This window comes from Sorex fumeus, unplaced genomic scaffold, assembly GCF_029834395.1.
Source record: "Sorex fumeus unplaced genomic scaffold, SorFum_2.1 ptg000044l, whole genome shotgun sequence".
Lineage (NCBI taxonomy): Eukaryota > Metazoa > Chordata > Mammalia > Eulipotyphla > Soricidae > Sorex > Sorex fumeus.
Window position 1 is genome coordinate 26,034,239 of NW_026606101.1, and position 25,220 is coordinate 26,059,458.

The window sequence follows — 25,220 nt, forward strand, 5'->3', positions numbered from 1 at the left end:
CACTACTAACTATGGACCCCATAAAAAACGTTTTACAGATTTTTAAGAAAAGTAATCCTGGGCCAGTCACATTGTGAAATTTTGGCTAAATGCCTTAACTTCAGTGAGTTGTTGATTCGTTGTCACCCATAGATACAGAGATGGGTTTCATTCAACTTTGAAGGTTTATACCATGCCATGGGGCGCATTCTTTAGGTGGAAAATTCAACTTTTTCATACTGCCCAGACCTCCCGGGAATTTTGATATGTCCAGACATCTGCTGTGACCTGAAGTGCCAGATGTTTTTAATTAATTTCTACCTCTCCTTTAATCTCTGTTAGCCTATGTTGATGCTTTAAATGTTGCCATTTTTTGATCCATTATCAACTTGATTACATTTATTTCAGTTCTGATCTACTGCTAAAGTCGCTTTGTTCTCCCTCTCTTTTCTTTTCCATTTGCTCTCTGTTCTGATTCTGTTACTTGTCACTTGTGTGTTTGTTGAGAACATGAATAGCCTGACTACCGAATGTCACATCTTACAGTTCTTTGGACACCTTGTTCTTGTCTCTCCATCTTAGCTGATTTTGAGGAAGGTGTTAAAAAGCCTTTGACAGACTTAGATCTTTGAAAAGTGTGCCTGAGCAACATGGAACAACCCACTGCATCATTAAGAAGCTCGTAGGAATTGCAACTTCTGACCCCACCCCAGGCTCTGCCTTAGAATCTCCATTTTCTTAAGACTGTGAATGAGGTCTGGAAAGACAGTACCGAGATTAAGGCCTTGCATTAGCTGACCCCATTTCTACCCCAACACTGAATACCACCAAGAGTGGTCCAGACCTCTCCTCCTCCTCCCTCCCCGGCAAGAAAAAAAATGAATGATTTAATGTAGTCTTAGAAAATAATCGTCACCTATTTACGACTTTATCAGAATCCTTAGGCTTGTTACAAAATCAGGTTCTGTGGCTCCACTCCCAGTTCAGAACCAGGAGACTAGAAATACTCTCCTCCCACCACCACCATGACCTGCAGCAGTAACAAGTCTGATAATATTACAGTGAAATAAGGGGTTTGATTCCACAAATACTTCTCAGGATTTAGTGTGAGAACTTCCCGTCAGAGAACCAAGAATTCTGCATGTCACCCACTAAGAAATATCCCAAGTAAATCTCTGAAATCTTCCCACTGGTAAGAATATGATTCCCCAAGGGCCCCCAAAGCTGAGCACTAGGACAGAACCCTTTCTTTCCACGCTGGCTTTCTGAGCAAAGGAATCTGCTGGCTTCAAGGTCAAATGCTCAAGAAAACAGTTTCAGCACCTATTGATTGATTCTAATCTATCCCATCTGTTCTCAAACTCGAGTTTGAATAAAATGTATCAGGGGGATTCTTCAAATATACTCTGGGCTGGACTGTTTCAGGGATTCCGATTCAGAATCTGCAGGGCAAGCCTGGAAGCTGCATTTTATTTTATTTTATTTATTTATTTTTACTTTTTGGGTCACACCTGGCATTGCTTAGGGGTTACTCCTGGCTTTGCACTCAGGAATTACCCCTGGCGGTGCTCAGGGGACCATATGGGATACTGGGAATCGAATCCAGGTCGGCTGCATGCAAGGCAAATGCCCTACCCACTGCACTATTGCTCCAGCCTCTGGAAGCTGCATTTTAATTCTCTCTGGTTGTGAGTGACAGCTCTGGGCTGTGGGCCACTCTTGAGTACTGTGACCTTTAGTTGAATCATTCTATGAAAAGGGAATTGGAGAATTGAGAGCTTTTTGTGTGTAACCGAGGGAACCTGTGGGCTCAGAACAAGTGACTTAGCTCAGCCTCAGCTACACAGCGTCCTTGGACATGGTGGAGCCCATGGGTCAGTTTTCTTCAGAGCCAGGATGTCTGAACTACAAGTTTCCTAGCTTGTAACAAATCGTCCTTCAATAACTAGCCGCAGTGGTTTTCAGGATCCTTTCTTTGTCAGGGTTTTCTCTTTCCTTGAGATTGCTAGAATGCCTCATTCTGTTCAGGAGGCGCATTCACAGACAGTAAAATTACTCGCAGTGAAGAAATGCATGTGACAAGGTGGGAGGAAGATTTTCAGTATGGAAGAATCTCTTCTTTGCCTCACCCCACATTTCCAAGGAAGCCCGCAGCTGTCAGGCTCATATTTGAAATGCAGAGAGCTCACTCGGTCCCTCCAAATATATAATTTTAAAAGGGAAATGAAGAGTGTGTTTTCCCTTTGGGGTATGAGAATATGATTTGACCTCCCAAAGCACTATGGAGTGTGTGTGTGTGTCGCGGGGGGGGGGGGGGGGGGACCAGGAATACATTCTACAATGGAGGCTTAACATTCATGGGAAAGAGATTGAAGAAAACACGATATTTTGTAATCAATTTGAATTGTGTAAAGAAGGCTCTTTATCACTTACATATTCTTACTGCAGCCCCAGTTCTGCCGAAACATATTAACACTGCAGTGTATAGAGACAACTATTGGAAATCGAGTTCAACAGCCTGTGATCAGAATCACAGTCCATAAATCCCTGAGGGAGAGGGTGCCTTTATAATGATATATAACATTTCACAGAATGTGAACAAGAATTTCTTTTTGAAAGGTCAAAGGAAGCAGGAATATTGGAAGAATATGGATGTTCTCTCAGATCAACTGTGTTTATGTTAGCAAGCGTATCCTCTAGTCTGGCTGGGAAATGCTACCCAATATGACTGAAATCTGCCTACAATTACCCCACTTTTTTTAACCTTTCAAAGACATTTCCATCCATCACTTGACTTCACTAGATGTGTTTTCTCTTTTCTAAAAGTTACAATTCTCCTTGCTTTATAGATCCAGAGAACTAGGGGCCTGGAACTCAGCTTAGTGAACCCTACTGTAGCTCCCCACTTTTTCCACCCCCAACAGATTCCTATAGACACAAGGTCAGGCTGACACCAACTTTACTTCCCTATCACACACTTAAGAGTTGGAGGCATTGGGGCTGAAGAGATAGTCCAGGACAGCCAACCCAGGTTTGATCCCCAGTATCCCATATGGTCCCCGGAGCAACATCAGGAGTGATTTCTGAGTATAGAACAGGGAGTAATCCCTGAGCATCACCTTGTATGTCCCCCTCAAACAAGAGTTTCAGGCATCTTTCTTCCAGGTACATGCTTTTTTTCTGTCCTCTAAGATTCTCTCCTTAACAACACACACACACACACACACACACACACACACACACACACACACACTTACTTCTCCCAGTATGCCTTTTCCTTCACTAACTTGAGATTTTGTACCATAAAACTTCCTCCTTCATTCTTCTCTCTTCTGTTCTTTCCTTTCCTCCTTTGTCTCTTTTTTTTGACAGTCCACCAAGAACTGACATGGACATATGAATGCTTTCCACCGCAAGTGCGTGGAATGCATTTTAACACAAAAACAGTAAATTAGGTGAAAAGGAACTGAGTCTCACCGTGAGACCTTCAAGAATCTAATGGCAGGCGGGGGATTTGCCTTCCCGTCTACTTTTGTGTGCAGCTCAGCCAGCCTTAGAAATAGCCTCAATCCTCCACCTGTGTGTGCGCTATTCATAGTAACTATGTCAGGTTAGTAAATAAATAATTTGAAAGAATAAAAACTGAAAATTAGGGCAAGGGAATTCTTTATTTCTGTGATTTAGAACACAAAAATAATCCTGCCCAGGTTCTTTGACTATGTCTTCTTGCTTTTTCTCATTCCCTCTCCCTTAGCCCCAAGCAACAAGCCAAGATGGCGGAGTACTGCCGACTGATCTTTGGGGATGCTCTCCTCATGGAACCACTGGAAAAATACCCAGTAAGCAGTTTTGATGTTAATTCATGAAGAAACGCATATATTATTATTGTTGTTGTTGTTATTATTATTGAACTTAGAGGAAGACTTCTTACATCCTTTTCATGGTCAGCAGTTGTTGTATCGATATTGTATCAGATAGCATTGTATGTGCTAGTCCCCACATGGGTTATTTTTAGAAAGTTGGACTTGTTGTATATGTATATGTTGTATATGTATATGTTTTCTTTCCCTGACTATAGTCTTTCCCCTTTAGTCGATGACCTGAGCCAATCAATAGTAGAAAATTCCAACATTAGCAGCCTATAGAGACAGTTTCCTAAGGAGCCTCATCACACTCCTTAGAGAGAAATGGGTCATTAAGATAGAACTCTGCAAGTAGTACAATGAAATTCCACCTGTCTCTGCTAGCCACTGATCACTTCTTTGCTTGTGGCTTTTGGTTCACTAGAATCCAGATCTCCTGTTTTATTTCCCTGTTTTTATACATTTTTGGGAGGAAGAAAACAGCAGAAATACCTTATTAAAAGTAGCCTCTTCCAGCTCAGATAGAGAAGGAACCACCAAATAAAGGGTGTTGGGAGTATCCTCCCAGGATGGGAGAAGCAGGCTGAAAGTAGACTATAGACCAAACATGATTGCCACTCAATGCCTCTTTTGCAAACCACAACACCCAAAAGAGAGAGAGAACAAAAGGGAATGCCCTGCCACAGAGGCAGGGTGGGATGGCGGGAATGGGGGGGTGGGAGGGATACTGGGATCCGTGGTGGTGGAAAATGGGCACTGGTGGAGGGATGGATACTGGATCATTGTATAATTGAAGTCCAAGCACAAAAATTTTAAGTTTACAACTGTACCTCATGGTGTCTCACTAATAAAAATGTTTTAAAAAGTAGTCTCTTCAATTTTTTACTTTCTCTTTTAGGCTCCACACATCTTTAACATGACTCCATACCAGTTTTTAAAAGCATAAAACTGAGTGCCAATATCTTAGAGTTCAACAGACTTTCTAAAAATAACCCATGTGGGGACTAGCACTTACAATGCTATCTGATACAATATCTAATAACTGTCTCATGGGAAATTGAATTTCCCATTAGACAGACAAGCTTGAAACACTAGAAATATGGCTTATAAATAAGGATAGCTCGGGTCACAGGGTTAGAAGGAAATATGAAGTCACTTGGATAATTTCTGATATACTAAGTGTAATGCAAGCTAAATACCAAGTGCCTGAATAGGAATTGTTTGCTTTTAAACTTCTCAAAGTCAAAAATTCCTCTAGCCTTCCCCAACTCTTCTTGGAAGATTCCACATATAACTGGATTCCCTTCCTTGAACATTTAGGCTAAGGACTTCTCTGTTCCAAATCTACATAATTCTATTTATAAATGGTTCACTGGAAAACGCCGGGTTAGTAAAATTAGCCCACTAAATCTAGCAGTACATTTTATGGTCTTATTCACATAGGTTTCATTGTGGAAGAAAGAGTGCAATAATTAAACTGTACCTTTCACATGAAAAAGGAGCTATGAGCCAGCCTCCACACCAGACACACTTAGAACAGTTTAATGAGCCATGTGGAAGGTAGTAAAGAATAATCTAGAAATTCTAGGTATCTGAATCTGTCTTAGGGGTCTGGAGGTGGCTAGGAAAGGAATTGAAAGTCAAGGAAAGTATTTTTTACAGAATATATTTTTCTTTTCCTTTAGCTGGAATCAGGAGTTCCTCTTCCAAGCCCTATGGATTTAATGTATAAAATTTTGGTAAAAAATAAAAAGAAATCTCACAAGTCATCTGAAGGTAGTGGCAAAAAGAAACTCTCAGAACAAGCCTCCAACACCTATAGTGATTCCTCCAGTGTGTTTGAACCTTCATCTCCAGGAGCGGGTAAGGGGCTGTTAGATGCCCTCCTGTCCTGTGTGTGTGGGGGGGGGGGGGGTGGGGGAGGGTGGGAGGAGGAGTATGCAGGGAGGAGGGGCTTAATAAATTGCTGCTCTGAATTCAGTTTAGAAGAAGAAAAGTTAACATTCCTATACAGACACTATTTTCTTTATTTATGAGATGGTTAGGGTTTGAGGTAAACCCAGCAGTGCTTAGAGACTATTTCTTGCTCTGTGCTCAGTGCTCAAGAGTGACTCCTGACAGTGCTCATATCCAGTGCCGAAGATTGAAACAAGATCAGATACATGCTAGGGAAGCACCTTATCCCTGTACTGTCTCTTTCAGCTCACAGTTTTAAATTGTGTTTTATTGGTACTACTCTCTTGATGGCTTAAATTTGTTAACCATTTAGGTACGTATACTTTGAAGAGGCATAAAATTGTACCCCTAAACCACACTGTCACTGTCACTGTCCTCCCACTGTTCATTGATTTGCTCGATCGGGCCCAGAAACATCTCCATTGTGGTACTTGTTACTGTATTTGGCATATCGAATACATCACGGGGAGCTTGCCACGCTTTGCCATGCGGGCGAGATACTCTTGGTGGCTTGTCGGGCTCTCCAAGGGGGGTGGAGGAATTGAACCTGGGTCGGCCGTGTGCAGGGTAAATGCCCTACCTGCTGTGCTATCGCTCCAGCCCAATCATGTAAATTGTTTCAATACAAAGCAAATGAACTGAAACATTTTAAGGAATGAATAAAATTTTAAAACCACACAGATGTATTCCCCTCCCATTCTGCAGGTGGGAAGACCCACGTGGCTCTAACTGGGCTAAAATCCATGTGGCTCCAGGCCTACATTCCTTTCCAAATCCTCTAGAGGAGATCTCTCTATTGCTTTTTCCACCTTCTAGAGGCCACCCACATTTCTTGGTTTCTGTTCCCTGTCCTCCAGATTCAGAACCAGCACTGTTGCATGTCAGGGACCCTGCTGTTGTCATCTCTCTCTCTCTCTCTCTCTCTCTCTCTCTCTCTCTCTCTCTCTGATCACAGCGAAGAAAGATCTTCCACATATAATAAATGTCACCGTGGCTGGAACAATAGTACAGTGGATAGGGTGTTTGGCTTGCACACAGTCGACCTGGGTTTGTATCCCGGTACTCCATATATATGGTCCCCAGTGCACTGCCAGGAGTGATTCCTAAGTTCAGAGTCAAGAGTAAGCCCTGAGTATGGCTGGCTGTGGCCCAATAACCAAAACAACAACAACAACAACAACAAAAAGAAAAAACAGAACAGAATTGTCACCATACTGGATTTACCTGGGTAATCCAGTAAAATATACCCCCCTGGATAATCCAGTATAATATCCCCCTCCTCAGACATTCTTCTCTTATCACATTTGCAAAGTCCCTCCCCTCCAGTCATACAATGTAGCATCTTCACAAAAATGGACATGGAGACCATGTTTCTGCCTATTGCTTGAACCAAATAATTTTTGGAGTAGGCCCATGACTTGTCAAAATCAGCAGTTTCTTGATAGTAATACAGGGTCAGACACAAAATGTTTAGTGACTCTAGTCAGTGATAAGGTGATAATGTCTGGGTAATTTCACAGAGTGTTTTAAAATGAGAAATGGTAGAGTAGGTAGTACCTGTGTCAGCATAACTAGTAGTTTATTGCTATTGTCGTCATTTTTCTTTGAGATTTATTTGAAATCAAACTTTACACTTGCTAAATTTTCCAAGTGGTTTCCCAACTCTTTTGAATTCATTGTAAATTAGTATAATTTATTTTCCAAGTTTAATCAGAAACGTGACAATCAGAAAAGTATGTTCTGAAAATGTGATTGGAACATGGAGAAAAGCTTAAGATTGGATTTTGGAAGTTCTTCAAGGAAAAGTATAACTTGAAAAACTTTATCTACAAAAGCTGAATGTGTACACCCTTTGTGCCCCTAGATTTCATTTTCAGATACAAATAGAAATGTGCAGATATTCACCAGGTTTCCTAGGGAAAGTTACTAGTCAGTGATTGCCCCAAAGCCCATCTCTTTCTTTAAGACTCGTTTTGAGATCCAGAGAGATACTACAGTGGAGACGGCACTTGCCATGTACGTGATTAACCCAGGTCTTATCCCAGACATAACATGTAGTGCCCTGAGCATCACCAACACTCATTCCCTGAGCAAAGAGCCAGAAATAAGTTATGAGCATTGTCACATGTGAGCCAAACCCCTCTCCTCTCCAAATAAAAGAATTTCTAAATTGTCACTATTTAGAATAGTCAAAACTGGAAGCCAACCAAATACCTTTCAACATATAAATAAAGTTTTATACCAAAGAATACTAAAATGCAATGATTTGATCATTTTAGAAGCATAAGCTTGAATAAAAGACATCAAATTAAATATATATGTAGTATAATTCCCTTTATATAAAGTACAAATACAAGCAAAATTAACTCCAGCTGTTGGGAGTTGTCAAATACTTACCCTTGGGAAAAAAAGGAGAGGAAGGAAACTTGAGGGGTTCTGGACACTGGTATTTTGTCCCTTGGGTTGGTGAAGATTAATTGTACTGTACGCACACGACGTTTTCTGCAAACATGTCCTATGTCAGTAAGAGATTTTTTTAATTCAAAAAAATAGATAAAATAATGAAATTTTAGGGCAAAATAAAGGGCGTGTGAGGTAAAGAATTGCCCAAGAATTTAATTTATCTTCTATTTTCTCGTCTCAAGGTTCAGTTTCTTTCATTGTTTAGATTAAAATTCTTATCAACAAAGCCAGAGAGATAGTACAGCAGGTAGGGTACTTGCCTTCCGCACAGCTGACCTGAGTTTGAGCCTCGTCATCCCATGTGGTCCCCTAAGCACCACCAGGAGTGATCCCTGAATGCAGAGCTAGGAATAACCCTGAGTACTGCTAGGTGTGGCCCATAGGCTAAAAAAATAATTAAAAAATAAATAATAAAATTCTTATCAACAGATACCATGTCTTTGGAAAGTTGTTTGGCTACTTTTAAATATCTATTTCAAATATTATTATTATACTTATTTCTAAAATTATATTCTAAACATATATATTCAAAGGAACAATTATTATATTCTAAAACAGCTTTTGTTCTCAGAAAGAATGCTCCTTTTGAAGTTTCCAAACAAATATCATTATCTGGGTACCTAATTCCTAGCACGGTGCTACCTCTTGAGTGCTAACAAGTAAAGTTTTCTTCCTCTGCATGTTGGAGCTAGTTATTGTCATCTGCCTTTTCCACTACCGGTTCCCTCCCTTTTACTAACTGGAGTAAGTTTTACAGGCAGAGAACATTATTGCCTAATACAGAGAAGGAGCAGCAATCTGTTAGTAATTCGGTAGATTTCCTAAGCTGGTCTGAATGCATTGTGCAACCCTTATTTATTTCACTGGAAAATTTTGGACGGGTTTATAGGTAGGTAGGCCCCTGAATAAGGAGCATGCCCTGCTAAACTTTGTAGATATTCTCAGTATTGCAGACACAGTAGCATGAAAAACAACAACAAAAAAAATGTTTCCAAATTGCAAGTTCATGGACTGCCGTGGCCCCTGGTGGCCAAGGCTCTTCCAGGATTAATTCCTTTACCCATGCACTTATCGTAAGGAACTTAATATTAGATTTTTAAAAAATTGTTTGTCAAGATTTCTTCCCAGTCCCTCCACAGGCTTCTGAGAGAAAAAAATCCAGTCCCTGCTTACAGAGGAAAAACAACATATTTGTCACATAAACCAAAGAATGACCTAATTGACCATTTGAAATAAACTGGTCTGTTGTTGCGTCCCATCCAGCATTGTATGGATTTGTCCTGCCAAACAGCTTTTTAAAAAATTACGCAATAAAAAGAACTCCCTCCACCACCCAGTTTAAAAATCAAAAACTAGTTGTAAGAACTTGCAGCAACAGATTTTGTTATTACTAATTAATTTAATTTAGAAACTTAGATGGCAACTTCCTAAAAGGACTGTGGCTCGAACTGAATAAGATGTGTTTTCTAAGCCAAATATCACTATTTACAAACACAATATCAGCTTCCTCAAATGTAGCTTTCTTCAATAAATATGCCATTAGTAATAATGGCATATTTCTTGTGAGTCCCAGAAATCTTTTCCCTCTAAAGCTATTATATAAATACTTTGATCATCGCTATCTTTCAGTAATTGAACTTTGTCAGCCTAGTGGAAACATTCATAAGCTTCTTGGAAGACTGCACTGTGGGCAATGTCATTTATATAGATTGAGCAGGACAGCTTTCCAAAGGCAAGCGAGGACTGAATCTGCGTCATTTTTATACCAATATTGCCCTCTACTGGGCTTTCAATATGTCAGGCTGAGTGAACATTATGCCTTTCCTTTACACGTGAAAATATTTTGTATCATTCACATTACTGGGTTTATTGAAGCCTCAAGCAGTAGGATAAAGAAAGACAATGTATCATATCAGAGTAGTCTTTAATGTAGCGGAATCATGCACCAAATGTTTAGAAAGAAAAACCACACTTTCAAACATCTAAATGTTGGCTAATGTATGAAGCTGAATTGTATCTGAAGGAGCTCAATAGCCAGGCATAATCATTTAAAGCATTCATCTGGGGTTCATTGTTTAAACAGAGTATCAAGAGTTTCTAAAGTGCATGCATAAATCCATCAAACAAATCTGCATTGCAAATAGTAGAATATACTCTTGCCTTTTTGTTTATCGGTAATTAAGGATGTAACCACTGCCTCACCATTCCTATCCAGACTCAAATTCTCTTTCTTGACTTTCATGAGAACTTTTGTGAACTTCAAGTGGATCCAGGGTCTCTAAGCAACAGCCACACATCAAATAAAGCAAACAAAACCCTGATCATTGATCAATAGTAACACCCTAGAGGCTGAAAGAGAACAGGTCCATGTGTAGGACACATGTACCCTAGAAAACTAATTTGTGCATGATGTCCCATGTCTTTAAGACAGTTAGAAAACTTGACAAGAATTTTCTGTAACATTTGTAAATTTCCAGTCACATTCACAAGAAAACTTTAGGGGCAATGGCTCTATTCAGCATGTCATTCTAACTTCTGTCATTAGTAATATTAATGCTCTAAATAATCATTTCAAAACTATGAAAGGTCAATTTCCAAGAAACTGGTAATGTGCTTGTGATCTGTGCTTCAGACTGTTTGGCTTCCTTGTGTATTATTCCACTTCATTAAAAGTATCATTAATCATTAACAGGAGAAGCTGATACAGAAAGTGATGATGACGACGATGATGATGACTGTAAAAAATCTTCCATGGATGAGGTAGGTGGGTGCTGGGGCTTGATTTGTGCGAACTGAGGTTTTTCACCACCTTGTCCTAACACTGTACACTGGAACTTTTTCATGGTCAGTTTCTGCCACCTAGTGGCCTAAGGGTTACAACTCACTTTAAAACTTTTCCACTGCCCCATTTGAAAATGGAGAGAAAAGTTGCATCCCCGAAGAAAAGAACAAAGACTTTTGACAAAGTTCTTTATAAATTATCGTGTTACTGACCTTGCATTTTATCAAAGCAGGATGCCTAGACGTAAATTCACAACGTTTCACATCCACCATCTGCCTGCTTCAGTCTTTGAGATAAAAATTAAGCAGATTGTCAAAGAATTCAAAATTCAGATTAGAACTCAGGTTTGAAAAAAATGCTCAGAAATATGGCATTAGTTCTATTGTTGACTACGGAACAACTACAGATATCTTCCGATTCCAGCACAAACATCCTGAATAATTTCATCAGCTCAAAAATATTAAAAGGCCCTCCCGTTGATCGTCGATTTGCTCGAGCGGGCCCAGTAACGTCTCCATTGGAGACTTTGTTGTTACTGTGTCTGGCATATCGAATACGTCATGGGGAGCTTGCCAGGCTCTGCCGTGCGGGCGAGATACTCTCGGTAGCTTGCCGGGCTCTCCGAGAGGGGCGGAGGAATCGAACTCGGGTCGGCCATGTTGGCCGCTTGCAAGGCGAACACCCTACCCGCTGTGCTATCGCTCAAAAATATTAACTGCACAAAATCTAGAAGCAAATTAATGATAGGTCAATTGGAATCCTGAAACTTTGCGTGAGTAAGAATTGTGGTCATAAATTTGGGGTAAGAGAGACGGTACAGCAGATCAGATACATGCCTTGTATGCTTCTATCCCTGATTTATCTCAGAGCCAGGAATGATCTCTGAGACCACCACGTGTGGCTCAAAGACAAACCAAAAAATCATACTGTATCTTCTTTAAAATATGTTGGAAATGATAGGTCTCAGGACTTGCTATTTCATAATTTAGTTATAAAAATATACCGCAAGTGATTAAGTCATATGATACATCCTATAGTAGTTTCCTGCAATGTAATCAAAATGTTTTATGTCCCCCTGCTAAATTCCAACTTATTGCCCAAGACTAAAACTGATAGAATAAAAATAGTATACTTGAGAATTATTTGAAGTGTCCATAATTTTTATCAGTTATTTTGTTAATTGAAAATTTTTCTACCAATTGGATGGTCTGCTTACAAAAGACTATTTGACAATTACCATTGAATTTCAATATCACGACTTGAGTTTTCTAAAGAAATCTTGTTTTCATGTTTTCTCTAAGCGTTGGTGAAATAGTCCATCCATTTGAAGAAGTCTGTCCTTGCCAGTATTACAGTAACTCTCCTCTTCATTAAAAACTTTATCAAAGTAATGTAAACAGACACAGAACAGTTAAGTAATTTACGCAAAACTGCACAACTTCTAAGTGGAGGGTAGTGGGATTTAAAGCCAGGTCATCTAAGTCTGGAGCTTGAGCAATTTGCTCGAGCGGGCCCAGTAACGTCTCCATTGTGAGACTTGTTACTGTGTTTGGCATATCCAATATGTCACTGGTAACTTGCCAGACTTTGCCGTGCGGGCAAGATACTCTTGGTAGCTTGCCAGACTCCCTGAGAGGGGCAGAGGAATCAAACTTGGGTCAGCCTGGTCGGCTGTGTGCAAGGCAAATGCCCTACTCACTGTGCTATCGCTCCAGCCCATGAGCAATTTAATTTAACATTATACTATATTACTTGTTTAACAGGTGCTTTGAGACCAAGATAGGAGGGAGAAAAAGAGGAAAGTTAATCAAGAAAAACAGTAGCTGTGTTTCCACCCCGGCCTCTTCTACAAGAAGCTTTTAATAAAGATTTTCTGTCCTTGTGTAGTGAGTTGTTGATTTGTTCATCTTAGACAACACCTATGGATTCAGGCTCCCATTGATCACTAAAGAGATATAGTTCAGTGCTTCTCAAACCTTCATTTGCATTTAAACACCTTATTAAAATGCCTGATTCTGGGGCTGGAGCCATAGCATAAGGGGTAGGGCATTTGCCTTGCACACGGCTGACCCAGTTTCGATTCCCAGTATCCCATATGGTCCCCCAAGCACCGCCAGGAGTAATCCCTGAGTGCAGAGCCAGGTGTAACCCCCGTGCATCACCGAGTGTGATCCAAAAAGAAAAAAAAATTAAAAATTTTAAAAAATAAAATAAAATGTCTGATTCTGACTTAGGAAGCCTGTGGAAGGGGCTCAAATACTGCATCTTTAACAAGGTCCCAGGGGCTATTGAAGTTATCAATCCTGTGGCACACTGGAGACTTTCTCTAAAATTTTTCTGTACTCCCGTTCACCCCACCCCCAACTTGCTTAATGACACGCATTGTTTCTTCTTTCTCCTATGCTGAATTTTCTATGGGCTGTTTGTTTCAGAAGAGGATGGAAGATTTTCTGCTCTGTGGGTCCAGTGACATTTCCTAGGAAAATTGCCCTGATTCTGGTATCTGATTTTTATTGTTGTTTCCAGGGTACTGCTGGGAGCGAGGCCATGGCCACAGAAGAGATGTCCAACCTGGTGAACTATATTCAACCAGTCAAGTTTGAGTCATTTGAAGTTTCAAAAAGTAAGTTTTAAGTACAAAAGCTTTCAAGTCTGTAACTGTACCTCACGGTGATTCATTAAAAAAAAAAGAAAAGAAAATTCAAGTGTAAAAAAAAAAACAACTTAATAGTTAAAAATAGCTAAGCACACACTATACTCTGTTTGCTAATCAACCTTAATGTTATTTTATAATAAATCATTCTTGTTCTTAAAAAAAAGAAAAATGTAAATTTTCCTTGGGGGAATAAAAAACCCTATTGTAGCATATAATGATCATATTTTTAACAGGCAGTAAGACAAAAGCAAAGGGAAAAATATTACCATTAATATAACTATTTGATGCTGGTGAAATCTTCAGTAAGCATATAGGTTGACTATGTTGTTTCTATATATTCATATTTTATATATGTATATATATAATGACTCTGAGAAAATATCCATTGATATTTCTCCAAAATATGTAACAGGTCTATAAGCCTTTTACGGTAGTATAAAGATTAATAGGCCAGAGTATAACTAATCAAGTGTTTTAGACATTAGTGTATTAGACTTTTTCTTAGAGTAACATCTGCACCCTTTACGTAAGTGACAGTGTTAGAATAAACCAATTCCCTAGAAAGGAGGCAGCCAGATGCTTAGCCTTGATAGCTAGAAATCGAACCAGTCAATCCATTCCCATTTCCATTTGTCCACCTTCTATTTTATGTATTCAGGAGAACACATAATTAGCCTCATATCACTTTTAGTTTTCCTTCATCTAACCTCACATCCATACAAGGTGCAAAGAAAATTATCGCTTCTTCTCTTGGTGAAAAAGAGACATACACTGAAATCACTCTTTAAATTTGCATGAAGTGTTAGAAGAATTCTTCAGACTTTGAACTGCTCAAAAGCATGTGTTCTTAAAAAGTAGATTTTTACCTAAACCTGGAAATATCTTATAATGATTTTCATGAATATACAAAAATCATAGCCTTCACATAATGCTATATAATTTTGCCCAGTGAGTCTGAATGAATGGCAAATGGTATTTCAGTCTCTACGACACTTCAACTTCCATTGCAGTTTAATTATATTTCAACATTTTCTCTATAATTGCTGATGATTTTTACCACATTTTGTTTAATATGAAACATTCTAAAGCAGTTTTTTAAGAAGTCAAAAGGAAGGTGATTTGAAAATAGAAATGCTGTTCCATTATGGACATACTTTTTTAATTTATTTTTTTTTACTAGTGAAACACCATGAGGTACAGTTATATATAGACTTACAAATTTTTGTGCTTGGATTTCAGTTATACAATGATCAAGTACCCATCCCTTCACCAGCGCCCATCCTCCACCACCACATACTTTTGAGCTACTACATTTCATATCAATATGCTCCAGGTAGTAGAAACTTTCTGTCTGGGAATATAATTGCCTAAAGTTTCTCTACCTTCTATTTACACTTGAATGTGATATTTCTGTCAAGGCTCACCCTGTTCTGTGATGAATTCATGGGATATTCAGGCCTACTAGTCTGAGAGAGCCTCATCAGACCATCTTTGTAACTCAAAGCAAGACTTAATGTTTATATTAAAGCTGTTGCCTCGAAAATGTTCTCTGAATAAATCTCATTATTTCTCCTTTAAAAAAAATAAAGTAGTTTTTTTTTCTATCACTATTAGCTATGTCACTGGTTTTAAAATGAGTCTTCCTAGTTGCTGAGTCCGAAACTTCTAGACAGAAGCAAAGTTGAGCAGCAGCGATTGAATGTAGATTCCTATAAATTCTGATAACAGTAGCATCAGCCAAAGATTTACACACAAATACTTTGATCATTGTATTTTGTACCATTTTTCTTAGTTTCTTTTTTAAGAATACCATAGATTATTTGCAAAGCATCATTGAATTGACTTCATATAATGAACAATCATGGTCAAAATAATTAGTCACAATAACGTATAATTTTGATGGGACAAAATAAGTATCTATCTCAGAATTGATTGAATTAGGGAAGTTGAGGAAATAGTGAAAGGAAAGTAAGTACAATTAGGAAGAAATATGGAAATTTTGAAGTGGATTTCAGAGAAAAAGGCCTCAAAGAAAACTGTTTATACAAACTGAGAAATTTCTAACCACCCTCTATAATATTTTTTTTCTAATGATATATTTCACTGTTTGGACTTTAATTGGAAAGAAGATGGGAAAGGTAGAATTTTTCTACCATTAGATAGTGTTATTTTTTTCTCACTCTAATTGGAGACTTAGATTTCACTTTCAAAATGTTTCTCTTGTGTTCTAGAACAGTGAGACCTTTAGCACATTCATCTCCCCTGGTCTCTGTTATCTAATTCGAAACTGAAGCCGTCAGTCTGAAAATTTTTCCAAGAATTCTTCTGTTTTAAAATAACATAATTCTTATAACGAGTTGGTTATTCGTGTCATAATATATAAACTACGGCCGTGGACAGTGTTGGTATAAAGAATATTGTTAGCATCTAGCAGCAATCTACCTATATTCTCTGTTAATCCCGAACAGATTTCCCCAAACCAGTTTGACCAGGTTTACAAAAAGGATTCCTTCAGAATCTCGACTATTAGGAGAAAGCAGCTGTTATTGTCACAACCAAAATTCATTTCCCCATCCTAAATCTTCATGTCCCTAACTTCTACCACCATATATGCATAACTCTTCTGAGCAGTAAATATTAAGAGATGACCAAAAGACTCAACTTTTTGTTGCAAGTAGTTAGATCACAAGAAAAAGAAAATGGAGAATCAGTTTTCTAAGGATTGATGACCCCAATTTTACTGAATGTTTACGTATATCTTTTGTTATTATTTATAACGTCAATTTTTCTTACCTGTTTCTGTTAATTCAGAAAGAAATAGAAGTTTTGAAATGTCTTCCTTCGTGGAAACCAAAGGACTTGAGCAGCTAACAAAAACTCCAGTGGAATTTGTAGAGTATCCTTGATTTGACGAATGACTACTGAATTAGCTCAGCTAAAAACCATGTGTTCTTTGATTAATTTTTGTTTTGATAAGGATAAAGATACCAAAAAATGCCTTATATATGTAACCTGCACATGAGAAATATTTTTAGGATTCACACCAATGCTAAGTTGAGTGACCTCACATGAAAAACACAAGTAGCCTTGGAGTAAAGATAGCCCAGATTTTAAGGTTATTTTCACACCGTCATACAGTTTGTTCTTTGTCCATTTGCTTAATCCTCTAAAGTTTCCTCATGCATAAAACAGAAATAATGATACGGGCTTTGGATGTGCTTTTTCTTATAAGGACAACATAGAAGGCTTCAGGTTTGTTCCCTGATTTTATCTTGTTTAACCCTCACAATGATCATTTGGAGCAGGTATTGGTAAGTCTATTTTATAGATGAAGAAACGAAGGTATGAGAAAACCAAATAACTTGCCCTTTATTTAACAACTAGCAAAAAAAAAATTAAAATTCCAGTCTGTTTACTCTAAGCTCCATCCCACCATGACCACTTGAACTCAGAACCTTAATTAGTCTCTTCCTTCCAGTGATTAAACAGCCAATTGTGTATTAATGACATCGTGTTGTCCAGTAGCTAGATGGTTCTCAGACTGAAAAACTGGTGACTGTAGAAACCAAAATATGAAACAAGGTCAAAACCTTGTGTGCTATATTTACCTTGTTATCAATCATAAAGAGTGCCACAGCCTTGGCAAATAGCATTCCCAGAGAAGGTTAAGAAAATTGAACAGAGTGCATTTCAAAAATAGCCATACAGTTCATATTAACTGCTTCTGCCAAACATAATATCATCCTCTCACATGATTTGACACGCTTCAGCTTTCTTATAGGTCTGAAGTCATTAAGTCTGTCTTTAATAATCTCTAAAAAAATCACATTGACTTGAACTCCAACCGTTTATCTCCCTAATTAAATTTTACTTACCAGGCTTTGCCAAGTTGATCTGAATTTATATTCTAAATGCACAAATATCCCATTTGTTCAGAATTCTTTTATTTTTTTTTATCCACCTTACCCACTAGACCAATGAGGTAATCAATATTTCTTTTACTTTCCATTGAATAAAAAGATTTCAGGTAACCCCTCAGTTAATTGTGCTAATTATAATTAGAACTGTATTCACTACTTAACATGATGGTCCAGATATAACAAAATGCAGCTTAGCAGGATATATCCAAAAGGAACACGTGTGGATTCATCCAACTACATGCCCCAGCTCTTCTGGAATGCTGGTTGCCAAATGGTCGCCCTTAATTTCCAGACAGTAGGTGAGTAGCACAATCAATGTCTCCTTGTTCTGTAATTAAGAGGGAAGGCTGAGGGGCTGGAACAATAAATAGCACAGTGGGTGGAGCATTTGCCTTGCACTTGCACGTGGCATACCAGGGTTTGATTCCCAGCATCCCATATGGTCCCCTGAGGACCCAGGGGTAATCCCTGAGTGCAGAGCCAGGAGTAACCCCTGTGCATCGCCAGGTGTTAAGGCAAAAAATAAAATAAAATAAATAAGGACACATGGCCGAGTGTCTTTAAACATATCCAAGTAACTGGGGGAGAAAAAATTGCCAGGTTTGATTAAAAAAAAAAAAAAAGCAAATTCCAGTTAAAAAAAAAAAGAATATTAGTGCCAGGGACTGGGAAATAATATTTAGGATCCCTGTGCCCAACCCGGGTTTCACTTCTGGCACCACATGGTCTCCTAAGCATCTCCAGGTACTTTTCTAGAGGCCACATTGAAGTGGTCTTGGTGGTCCCCAGCGCTGCAGGGTCTAAGCACCACCTCATCTTTGGGTCCTAGTATTGAGCCACTGGCCTGGTTAGCCGAATATCACAAGGAATCGCCCTAGGGGATCCTCAGAATCTCTTGGGACCCACAGCCCAAAGAAACATCACATCAACAAAAGGTAAATTTTTTGAAAACTGATCATTTGCCATCAGTAATTTGTACGTATTTAATTCTACTTTTTTCTAAAAAAAAAAATCTGTTTTTATGGTTTGAAAAACAATGTGATTTATTTTTAAGAAATGGAAAAATAATTAAGTATAAAGTATAAAAATAATTAAGTAAAAGTGAGAATGCTAATAATGTCATCACTCAGATTTAGCACTGTTGATTCATATTTGCCATGTATTATTTAAGTTGCATGAATGTTTATCTTTATATATATGTATATATATACATACTGTACAGAAACATGAACTTAAATTATCCTGAATCAAGTATGTTTTATAATTTACAAAAACCTATTTCCTATCACTAGAACTTGGTAATTGTTTTGACTATAAATGATGCTCTGAGAATAGCTTTAAATATAGGGTATTCAATCACTCTCCGACTGTTTTGGGGAAAAGCTCCTAAAGCAATTACTGTGCTAAAATATAGAAAAGAATAAAATAATAATAAAAGATTTAGGGGGCTGGAGCGATAGCACAGCGGTAGGGCGTTTGCCTTGCATGCAGCCAACATGGCCGACCCGAGTTCGATTCCTCCGCCCCTCTTGGAGAGCCCGGCAAGCTACTGAGAGTATCTCGCCCACATGGCAGAGCCTGGCAAGCCACCCGTGATGTATTCGATATGCCAAACACAGTAACAGTAACAACAAAAGATTTGGGAGTTTAAGGGGTATTTGAGAAAGTATAGTAACATGTGCTTGACCCTACTTAAATTCCTTGCATCACATGATTCTCCATGTTGGGGGGAGGTATGTTTAAAAATGATTATCCAGTCTATAATTTTCTTTGATAACTAAATTTTGGGGGTTTGAAGGTAGGGCCACACCTAGTGATGCTTAGAGCTTTCTCCTAACTCTGCACTCAAGGTCATTCCTGCCATATGTGGTATGGGGAATGAAAACAAGGACTGTTTTATGCAAGGCAGAAGCCTACACCATGACCTATACTATCTTTCTGACCTATTATTGGGGTACTTTAATTTTTAAAACATTTAATAACTTAATAAATACATTATGAATACTTACATTGGGCTTCAAAAATGTATAAATTATGATCAAAGAATATGAACAAATTGTTGTATCCCAGATTCTTTATGTTTTAAATTTTTTCTTTTTAACCCTTGCAAGTGCAATTTATGAGGAAATTCATTTCATACACTGGCTAAGTTTTGGAAAACTACTGGCCATAACCTTTATCCATTAGATATGCATCTATGTATAGTTAGACAATAGTAGTCAGTGATCATAGACGTGCATATTCTTAAAAAGGAAATCTAGTGTTCTTTTTTTTATAATTTATTTCTTTATTGAATCACTGTGGGAAAAGTTACAGAGCTTTCGGGTTTAGGTCTCAGTCATGTAAATATCAAACACATTTCCCTTTACCAATACTTATTTTTAACTGCGAACCCCAATAGAACCCCACCTCCCACCCCTCCCAATTCCTGTGAGGCAGATGAGTCCTAGTTAATACTCTATCTACTTTGACTAGATACATTGTTTTGATAGAAGATGCAGAATTATTGTTTAGAGTTTACGACACCCCCCCCCCAATCAGACATGCTGAAACAGCGTTGTGAAATGATTTGCTTTCTACAACTTGGTTTAAGAATAAAATGATGTCGCGCAGCCGCAATTGCGGCCGTGCGGTTTTGGATTTCTGCTATTTTACTTATTGACCCTGGAAGAATTTCTATTAAAAGTTAGATAGTTATTGGTTTCTGTGCCCTGGAGTCGTGGCCGTGCCAGAGAGCCGCTTGTGGGGGGCAGCTGGCGACCTCGGTCAGGCGTGAAGGACGGCCCATTACGCCCCCCTTCCCATGAGGTCCCTGCCGCTCCCACCACCCCTGGCTCAAACCTGCTGTCCACAAGGCTCCCGTGCGGCCACCATCTTCCTTTCCAGAGAGGCGGAAATCTAGTGTTCTTGTAAATTAAAAAAAGAGCATATACTATTGAGACATGGGAAAATCTGTCTCAAAAATATTATTTAAAGGAGTATAAAATGACTTACTCTTTCTGTAAGGCATTTTAGCAGGACTTTTCAGAAAGCTTTTCTGATATGAATATTGAACCTCAATTTTTACTCCTGAAAAAATAATGATTGATAACTCCAAACAAGATTGTGGCTCAATATCTTTATCTTATCTGATTTTCTTATGTTTCTACAGTTAATAAATATTTCCTTGAAAAGGGAAATAACAAATTTTATACAATCTTACTTTCTTCTTTCATATTTAAATACAGTAACAGTAAGACTTGTGTTTTTGATATATAGACCTGGCAATGCAGATAAACATGGGGATGTATGAGTATAATGGAAAGAGCGGCTACAGATTAAAGCCAGAGTTCATGAGGAGACCAGACAAGCATTTTGATCCATTTACTGAAGGCATTGTGGATGGGATAGTGGCCAACACCTTATCTGTTAAGGTATGTACAAGCCTATTACATTTTTTTTAATAAAAACCTTAAATTTACCTAAAGAAGTATTTATTCATTAAAAATTTAACTGAATGCTTTCTAGATCTTGGGAATTAACCCTTTGTTAGAAATGAGGTGAGCAAATATTTTCTCTCAGTTCAAACTTTACAAGAGACAAAGAACCCTATCAAAATATGGGAAGGAGAGCTGAACAGACACTTCCTCAAAGAAAATATACAGATTTTCAATTAAGTACATTTTTAAAGTGCTTTTAATAACTTTTTGTAGGGGAAATTGTAGTCAAAACATCAAAAAAATCACCACACAACAGAAGAAAGAAAGAAAGAAAGAAAGAAGGGAGGGAGGGAGGGAGGGAGGGAGGGAGGAAGAAAGAAGGAAGGAAGGAAGGAAGGAAGGAAGGAAGGAAGGAAGGAAAGAAAGAAAGAAAGAAAGAAAGAAAGAAAGAAAGAAAGAAAGAAAGAAGCAAAGCAAAAACACTCAGTGCTGGAGGAGTAATGTGGAAAAGGGAACCTTCATCCACTTCTGGTGAAAATATCATCCGGTTCAGCCTCTATGAAAAAAATTAGGGAAACATAAGAAAAAAATTTTCATAAGTGGTTCTACTTATTGGTATCTATCTCCAGAGTCCAAAAGAAGTATTTCAAAAAATATATTTGCACTTGATCTGCAGCACCTGTTGGACGGCTCCATTGCCACCCCCACCACGATGAGGCAGTGAACCACATGGTTCACACCATATTTTAAACCCATTGAGTACAGTGTAGTAATTATTGAAAATGGATAAGAAGTGTCTTATGATGTGTTGTGTGGCCACAAGTTGGCCACGCTGTCCAGAAAGTGGCCTGAAGCTAGGTGGCCGTTGGGTAGTGGAGGTCAGCCAATAAGGAGATTCTCTGGCACTGGCAAGGGAGTCTTATGGGTGTGATCCCTGGGTCACCGGAGAATGGGGGAGGCAGGCAAAGGATCTCTGGTCCTGGGTCCTGTTGAGCCCAGAGTCCAAGGTCACAAAGTTCTGCATTACCTGGGCTTCCTGGAACATGTGGCCGCCCACTTATGAGATGGTCAGACTTCTTCGTCAAGACTCTGAATGAACGGTTTGAAGCTCTTCATGTTCCTGGAACGAGCAGATGCGACTGGGCTACACTAGCACACGACAGGGACAAATGGAGACATTACTGGTGCCCACTTGAGGAAATCGATGAGTAACGGGATGTCACGTGATCAAGTGATATTTGCCCCCTATGTTCATTGTAGTGCTTTTCACAATACCTAAGATATGGAAAAATCCAAGTGCCCAGAATGAATGAGTGGATAAAGAACCTGTGATACGTAACACAATGGAATTGTGCAGCTACAAGTGAAAAGACAGAATCCACACTAGAAGTTTGGGGAAGACATATGGAATTAATAAAAGAATTAACTGGCACTTAATTGATAAAGGAATTAATTAAGTGGCACTTAATAAAGGAATTAAGTATAAGAGAAATTCATTTAATTGGAACCTAAATCAATATGAATTGGGGAGATTTATCATGACCATGATTTTTTTTGATATTTTTTTATTGAATCACAGTGATAAACACATTTGTAAAGTTGTTCATGATTGGATTTCAGTCATATATTGTTCCAAAACCCATCCCTTCACCTGGGTACTTTTCCTACCACCAATGGTCCCGGTTTTCCTGCCCACCACCCTGCCTTCTTCTAACCCCATTATTTTGGGAAAATATTCAGTCAGAAAAATTAGATTAAAATGTATTTTATCAATAAATTGTTAAATATTAAACAAAAGTCTTTAATTTACTTTCGTGTGTGATTTCAAATAAAGCCAAGACACAGCTCATATCTGTCTTTGTTTTAATCGATTTCCTGACAAAGACTCTGTAGTGCCAATCTGTGACCTCAATAGATGTTCTATAATTCTGTTTTGCTGATGTTAATATGAATGGGTAATTTTACTTAGTTGAGGACATTGTTTGGAATCAAAATCTTAGCATGCAAAAATTTTGGTGCATATGTCTTACCAGTGTGATTCACATAACTTTGAATGTTCAGACATGTAAAATATCTATTAATTTATTCTCATGTAAAAAACACAAATTAGACTGTGATTTGTAGATTCTTTAGGCTTGATAGAACATTCATGAGTTGTGAATTGTCCCAAGACAAATTCAGACCTTTTGCTCATGGCTCTCTCCCTAACTTGTCAAAAATTTCTGTCCACATCAACATTCAGGGTGATTTGGCTTCAATTAAAACCTGCTAACCATTTTTTTGCTCTCATTTTGTCTGGACTTTGCAGATAACTCAGGTTCCTCAAGACTTGCCTTTGCTGCCCTCTGCTCGTATTAAGCAGTTTTTTTTTACCTTTATTAGTCTTTTTCACGCTTATGATTTGTTTTTTAACAATCAAGACACAAGGATTTTTTTATGTTGTTAAATAGAGGCAGGCAAGTTCCTGAAAAATTATTGACTCCACAATATTATTGTTCCTTGTTAGTTAATGTGTGACAATGCTAAAACTGAATAACATGGTGTTTACAACTGCTTCTGAAAGTTGAATTTTGTGAACAAGAATAATTTTTAAAATGTTAATGCTAGGGGGCTGAAGCAATAGCGCAGCGGATAGGGCATTTGCCTTGCACGTGGCCAACCTGGGTTCGATTTCCAGCATCCCATATGGTCCCCTGAGCACCGCCAGGAGTAATTCCTGAGTAGAGCCAGGAGTAACCCCTGTGCATCGCCGGGTGTGATCCCAAAAAGCAAGAAAAAAAATTCAATGCTAGAATTTCTACTGTGTATCTCAAATCCAATCTGTAATTGCTTTTTAATTTTATTTTAAATATACTAAAATAATTATCACAACATTTAAAAACTTTTAGGAAATTCTTTATTTCAGTTTATTCTACAGATCAATATTTTATATTGATGTTCGATTCCTCCGCCCCTCTCAGAGAGCCCGGCAAGCTACCGAGAGTATCTCGCCCGCACGGCAGAGCCTGGCAAGCTCCCCCGTGACGTATTCGATATGCCAAACACAGTAACAACAAAGTCTCACAATGGAGACATTACTGGGCCCGCTCGAGCAAATCAATGAACAACGGTAGGACAATGACAGTGACAGTGCAATTGTATCACAGATTAAAATGTCATAATATCATCAATAGTATTTGCCAAGTTTTTCTTGCTATACAATTTGTCTGAAGTCCTAATTTTAAAAATTTCAATATTAATCTACCAATTTTATTTCTTTAATTTTTTTATCTTTTTATTATTATTAGTGAAACACCATGAGGTACAGTTGTAAACTTACAAACTTTCATGCTTGGGTTTCAGTTATACAATGATCAAGTACCCATCCATCCACCAGTGCCCATTCTCCACCACCAATATCCTAGTAGCCCTCCCACCCCCACACCCCATCCTCCCACCCCACCCTGCCTCTGTGGTAGGGCATTCCCTTTTGCTCACTCTTTCCTTCAGGGTCTTGTAGTTTGCAATAGATGTATTGAGTGGCCATTGTGTTCAGTCTATAGTCTACTTTCAGCACGCATCTCACAACCCGAGTGAGTCCTCCAAACATCCTTTACTTTAATCTACCAATTTTAACCAAAATTGCTCCTGTTTCTTTTCCATTTTTGTTACTGTTTAACATTCACCATCAACCTCTGTATCTCTTTAAGGCATTCCCATATTACTATTCATCAAGTTCCATTTTGAATTCTTTTCTAGATTATTTCCGGTCAATTTCTTTCTGATAAGAAAGTCGGGACTTATGTGGAAGTGGATATGTTTGGTTTGCCTGTGGACACAAGGAGAAAGGCATTTAAGACCAAGACATCACAAGGAAATGCTGTCAATCCTATTTGGGAAGAAGAACCCATTGTGTTCAAAAAGGTTGGTCTTCTCCTTAATATGAAATGTAAATGCATATCCTAGTCACATTTCAACACTTTCAGACTGAGGGGAAAATAAAACTAGGAATTTTTTCACTGCTTAATTTGGAATGTACATATTCATAAAGAAATAGTGTTTCAAAGTTAACTTGGTTACTATGAAAGATCTTTGTGAATCATTTTTTTTTAATTTTTATCAATGAGACACCATGAGGTACAGTTGTAGACTTACAAATTGTTGTGCTTTGGTTTCAATTATACAATGATCAAATACCCATCC

At 38.3% G+C, this 25,220-nt stretch overlaps 1 protein-coding gene across 2 annotated transcripts in view; it reads left to right on the forward strand.

Annotated features, from left to right (window-relative positions):
• Positions 1 to 25,220, forward strand: part of PLCB1 (phospholipase C beta 1) — a 787,019-nt gene that overhangs the window by 609,485 nt on the left and 152,314 nt on the right. For both annotated transcript variants that reach the window (XM_056121100.1, XM_056121101.1), the window contains exons 13-20: positions 3,734 to 3,818; positions 5,528 to 5,705; positions 10,954 to 11,021; positions 13,570 to 13,666; positions 16,511 to 16,595; positions 17,794 to 17,918; positions 20,878 to 21,032; positions 24,777 to 24,941. In XM_056121100.1, the coding sequence (XP_055977075.1) occupies positions 3,734 to 3,818; positions 5,528 to 5,705; positions 10,954 to 11,021; positions 13,570 to 13,666; positions 16,511 to 16,595; positions 17,794 to 17,918; positions 20,878 to 21,032; positions 24,777 to 24,941 (958 nt within the window). The remainder of the gene's footprint in view (positions 1 to 3,733; positions 3,819 to 5,527; positions 5,706 to 10,953; positions 11,022 to 13,569; positions 13,667 to 16,510; positions 16,596 to 17,793; positions 17,919 to 20,877; positions 21,033 to 24,776; positions 24,942 to 25,220) is intronic.